The sequence below is a fragment of the Emiliania huxleyi genome (genome assembly GCF_000372725.1).
Source record: "Emiliania huxleyi CCMP1516 unplaced genomic scaffold EMIHUscaffold_24, whole genome shotgun sequence".
Classification (NCBI taxonomy): Eukaryota; Haptophyta; order Isochrysidales; family Noelaerhabdaceae; genus Emiliania; species Emiliania huxleyi.
This window is the reverse complement of record NW_005200250.1, coordinates 925,618-930,978: the sequence shown is the minus strand read 5'-3', so window position 1 is coordinate 930,978 and position 5,361 is coordinate 925,618. Positions and strand designations below refer to the sequence as shown.

The following is a 5,361-nucleotide window of genomic DNA, read 5'->3' as shown; positions in this document are numbered from 1 at the left end:
GAGCTCGCCCGGTGGCCGCGGCTGCAGCGGCAGCAGCGGCAGCAGCGGCAGCAGCGGCAGCAGCGGCTGGCCGAGCAGATCTCCAACCGCCGCCGTGGCGACGGACAAGACACAGAAGCTGTTCAAGGCGGTGATTGCGGAGGACCTCGGCCAGATTGAGCGGCTGCTGCAGCAGGGCGCGTCCCTCGAGGAGAGGAACCTCGCCGGGTTGAATGCGCACGACCTTGCTAAGGAGCGGAATAAGCGCCGCGTGCTCGCGTGGCTGCGGTCCCGCGCGCCGCCTGCAAGTTAGCTAATGCAGGCGCACAACGTTCACTTTTGTTCACACCTCTTTACGTTCGGACCAGTTTGCCACAGTGGTCGTGAGGGTACCGTACGTATGCTTAGCGCCGGAACTTGGTCTTTCCGCGCGAGGGCGGAGGGGCGAGGCGCGAGGGCGAGCGGGCGCCGCCGGCGCCGCCGCAGGGCACTTTCATCTTTCGTCGCACATGCACACGATGTCCACTGTCCACACAGGGCAGCGCCTCTTGGCGGTGCTACGCGGCAGTCGGCTTGTGCTCACTTCTTCGCCGCCTCGATCGCTGCCACCTTGGCGGCAAGCTCTTTGTCCTATAGCGCAGTCCAGGACGATATTGATCTCTCGGCCATGTTGGGGGGGGCGAGCATTGAGGCCCACAGCAAGAGCCGCGCCTTGATGGCCCAGCGCACGGAGAGCAAGTAGCTGCGGCAGCACATGCGAGGATTGCTTGGGTCAGATACGTGTGCGGCGAAGGAGGCTTGTGCTATTCGTAAGGACTGGCTCACTTGACGCTGAGGACAGCCACCAACCACGTGATTGGTGGGTTCTTAATGGAGAACTTCGGGATTGGCTCCTCGGCCGCCTTGGTACACATGCCACGACCTGCCAGCCGGACCGAACCTCGCGCTAGCATGGCGGGTGCGACGGCGGGCCCAGCCAGGCTGCCGCTGAGGGACGGCCGACCTGGTTCAGCTGGGCCATCAGGGCGGCCGCCAGCGGCCGAGGGGAGACTACCCGCGGGCCTAGAAGGCCCACGCGCAGGGAGGGGGGCCGGGATGTGAGGCCCTAGGTTAGAAGCCGGTTAAGCGACTCGATCATCAACATCGCCGCCATCGCATCGCATCGAGATCGCACACTCTAAAAAAAAGATAAAAGTGCTGGGTGGGTGGGTGTGCCCATGCACTGGCGCTCTCCTCAACTTCTCGGGACTCTCAATGGACCAGCTTACCCATCGTTCGCTGCGCACACACTAGTAAACAACTTCTCGGGACTCTCAAATGGACCAGTGCGCTGCACACACTAGTAAACAACTCCTCGGGACTCTCAATGGACCAGCCTATCCATCGCGCGCAGCGCACACACTAGTAAACAACTTCTCGGGACTCAATGGACAGGGCAAACGGGGGCGTAGTAAACACAAGTGTAACAGAGCGGCTACTTGTGCTCGGCCGGCGTCGTCGGTCTCGGTGTGTGCGTGTGTCTCCTCCCTCGCTCTCATCTGGCGCGTGACGCGCGTGTTTTTGAAGGTGTGTGGCGTTTTGTGGACGCGCCGTCATGGCGCCTCGTCCCTCGAGTTGTAGCGAGCGCGCGATCTCCCCCCCGGAGTCTCCTCACAACCAACTCAACTCGGCTGAGACAAACACTCAAACATAATCAACAAAATACTTAACTGTTGGGGCGGTGCGGCGAGCAATGGCTGCCGCCGTGCTTCGGATGGTGTCAGTGACTATTCGTCATCCTCGTCCTCGTCCTCCCCATCCGCGAGCATGCGCGCCATCTCCTGCGCCAGAGCTGCCGCGCGCTCTCGCCGCTCATCGTCGGGGAGGCTGGCTCCGCTGTTGCGGATCTGACCCATTTGCTCAAAGAGCCGCTCGAGCTTTTCGTCGTCCCTCTCCAGCCGGCCAACGGAGGCGGCGGCGCCGCCGCCCTCGCCGCCTCCGTTCGGCTCGCCCTCTCCCACCAGCGCCGCCATGTGCCGCTCCGCCTCCTCGTCGCGCGCCGCCAGCCGCTCGGCGGCGGCGCGGCGGTGCATCTCCTCCTGCGCCGCTGCGGCCACGGCCCGCGCTCCGGAAGCCGCGAGGTCCGCGGGTCCGGAAGCGCTGCCGTTCTGCGGGCGCACCTCGGCGCTGCCGTTGGCCGCCCCGGCCGCCTCCTCTGGCCAGCGGCGGCACTGCACCGCCTCCAGCACCCTGGAGAGGCCGTCAGACTCGTCGCCGCCGCGGCCGCCGGCCGGGGAGGTCGCCCCGCGCGAGGCTGCGGCGAGCGGCGCGAGCTGCTCCATGTCCGCCGAGCCGGCCGCCGAGTCGATCTCGACAATCTCGCCGCCGTGCTCGAGCGCGAACTCGAAGCACGCCTCCGGGTGCGTCGGAGGCGCCTCCCCCGGCGCGCCGCCGCAATCGCCGAGCAGCAGCAGCACAAACTCGGACAGCTCGTCTGCGCTCGGCAGATCACTGCCCCACCGCCCGGTCACGCGCGCCCACCCGCTCTCGCCGGCGGCGGCGGCCGCGGAGCGGTCAAAGAGCAGCAGCACCGCGCCCGCCTCGGCCGCCGCCGCCGCGAGCGGGGCGTGCGTCGCGTCGGTGTCGGGAACGACGAGCAGCGAGAGTGTGGCGCTGTAGTACCGGTTGACGACTCGCCACGCGTAGCAGCGGCCGCCCTCGAGCGGCGACGCGAGGCCGCCTCGCCCGCCGCCGCCCGTCAGTGCGGCGGCGATGCGGTGCGCCGCGCAGCCCATCACGGGAGGGTGGACGAGCAAGACCGCCCTCTCCATCGCCGGGAGCGACTCGCCCGCGGTCGCCCTCCCTCCCTGCTGCGGCGCGACTCTCCCGTGGCGCGTGACCTCGCGGGCGGCAGCCGCGTCCGCCGTGGCGCACAGCAAGCGCAGCAAGCTGCGGGGCCGATCGCGGACGGCGAGGTCGAGCAGCCGGCGCGCCTCCAACGCGTCGCTCGCAGCCTCACGCGCCGCGGCCGAGCCGCCGCCCCCTGCCCCCGAGCCGTTGGCCGCGGCCTCAGTCGCCCGCCCGGCGAGGACCGACCCCAACACCGCGACCGTGCGGGGCCGCCGCGGCACCGAAAGCATCTCGCGCACCGCGTCCGCGTCCGCGTCCGCGTCACCGGCGCTCGACGCGTCACTGGCGCGCGGCGCGGCCGCGGCTGCGGGCGGCGGCAAAGCCGGCTTGGGCGCCGCGCCGGCGGCGAGGGTGGAGAGAAAGGCGAGGTTGGCGGGTCTCGCCGCGCGTCCGAGCAGCGCTCCGAGCTCGGCGGTGTCGTCCGGATCGAGCTGCTCGCCGAGCAGCCGCAGCGACGGGAGCGAGCGCAGCGGCGCCACCTCGGCCGAGACGCCGAGCGGACAGCCGTCGCCCTCGCCCGGCGGCGGAGGCGGTGACGACGGAGGCGACGGAATCGGCGGGGGGGCGGCGGAGGAGGAAGACGGCCGCGGCGGGCGACGGTCAGGGGCGGCGGCGGGCGTGGCGGCGGGTGCGGTGATGGCGCGGCGCGGCACCGCCGGTGAGTCGCGCGGCGAGCGGGCGATCTGGCGCAACACGAACGTCTTGAACTCGCGGCGGGAGACGGCGCCGGAGCGGTCGGCGTCCATCATCCGGAGCAGCTCCTCGGCGGTGGCGAAGGCGGGCCCCACCCCCTGCAGCAGCTTGAGCACCTCGCGCTGCCCCTCGAGCGCGGCGCGCAGCTCGGCGACAGAGAGCTGCTCATCCGAGTCCGTGTCGACCTGCAGGCAAGTTCCGAGAAGGCTTGGGGGAGGGCCCGGGAAGAGGAGAGCTGCCTTTCCACCGCCCGCGTCGACCAGCTCGAAGAAGCGGTCCACCAGATCCGCCTTCGAGTCCGTGTGCGAGAAGCCGCCCGAGCCGACGCAGACCTACAGAGCCCGTGCCGCGCGTCAGCCGCACCGGTCGCCTCACGCCCAGCGGCGGCGGCGGGGCGGAGGGTCGGGCCTCGTCGCCCTTTGAGTCGTAGCGCGTCACCCCGAGCGGCCGGGCCGACCCTCTCTCGCCGACGAGCGCGCTCGCCTCCTCGGGCGAGACGCGGCTGTAGTCGGTCCGGAAGCCAGAGACGGTGCACAGGAGGTAGGCGGGGCCGTCCGGCCCGTCGGGGAGGAGCGCCTTGACGAAGGGGGGGGGTATAGGGGAGAGATAGGGGAGAGACAGGGGAGAGGGGAGAGATAGTCGGGGAGGAGCGCCTTGACGAAGGGGGGAGGCGACGCGCCGTCCGCGTCGTCCGCGTCGTCGGGCGGCGCCGACCTGCGGAAAGAGCACGAGATATGGGGAGATTGGGGAGATATGGGGAGATCTCGCCGACCTGCGGAAAGAGGCCGCCGTGCAGAAGGGGGAAGTGCCACGGGAGTGTCCAGGAAGCTGTCTTGGGAGTGTCTTGGAGTGCCTTTGGAGAGTCCGGACGGGGGTGTCCAGCGCGTGTGTCGCCTGAGAGTGTCTAGGCTCCCCACGCCTGCCCACCAGGTCCCCGCCCCGAACCTTCTCGCGGTCCAAGTGGGCGGCGAGCCCCTCCCAGGCTCGCCCCCGCACGCCCTGCAGGGTGTAGTCGAGGCGGGAGCTGTCCTCGAGCCGGCCGTGCACGCGCGCGGAACCGTCGGGCAAGAGCTGCACCTAGCAGAGGGGCAGGGCCGGAGGGGAGCCGAGGTGCGGCCGAGGTGCGGCCGAGGTGCGGCCGAGGTGCGGCCGAGGTGCGGCCGAGGTGCGGCCGAGGTGGAGCCGAGGTGGAGCCGAGGTGGAGCCGAGGTACAGCCGAGGTGGAGCCGAGGTGGAGCCGAGGTGGAGCCGAGGTGTAGTGCGCGCTGTGCGCACCTCCGAGACGGCTGCGCCGCGGTTGTCCGGCGTGCGCATGTCCGAGTAGGACGTGTCGCACCTGTGGGGGAACACGTCCATGACATGTCGTGGACGTGTCGTGGACGTGTCCGAGCAGGGACGTGTCGCACATCAGGATCTCGAGCGACGGCCCGCCCTCGCTCGCCGCCTCGCTCTTGATGACGGTGGGGCAGTTGCCGTGCGGCGTGTGCCCGACCACGAGCCGGTGGATGCCGCTCGCCGCGAGGGATTGGACGAGGGAGGGCGGAGGCGGCTCGGGCATGCCGCTCTTGAGGAGGTGCCGCCCGAGCACGACCTACGGGGGGAGATGTGGGGAGATGTGCTGGAGATGGGGGGGAGATGTCGGGAGGTGCCGCCCGAGCACGACCGACGGCGGCCCCGACGGGACGCAGTAGTCGAGCAGAGCCGCGCCTGCGGGTCCGGAGGCAGGGGTCCGGAGACAGGGGTCCGGAGACAGGGGTCCGGAGACGGCCCAAGAGCGGGGTCGGGGAAGGCGGATGCGGC

The 5,361-nt window shown here is 70.4% G+C and overlaps 1 protein-coding gene across 1 annotated transcript; it reads right to left on the bottom strand.

Annotated features, from left to right (window-relative positions):
* Positions 1–1,745: 1,745 nt before the first annotated feature.
* EMIHUDRAFT_435108 (hypothetical protein) lies at positions 1,746–3,617 on the bottom strand (the record flags this gene model as incomplete). The annotated part of the gene is made up of 1 exon (XM_005778949.1): positions 1,746–3,617. One exon carries the CDS (start codon positions 3,615–3,617, stop codon positions 1,746–1,748), a length of 1,872 nt encoding a protein of 623 aa, XP_005779006.1.
* Between the last annotated feature and the right edge of the window lie 1,744 nt (positions 3,618–5,361).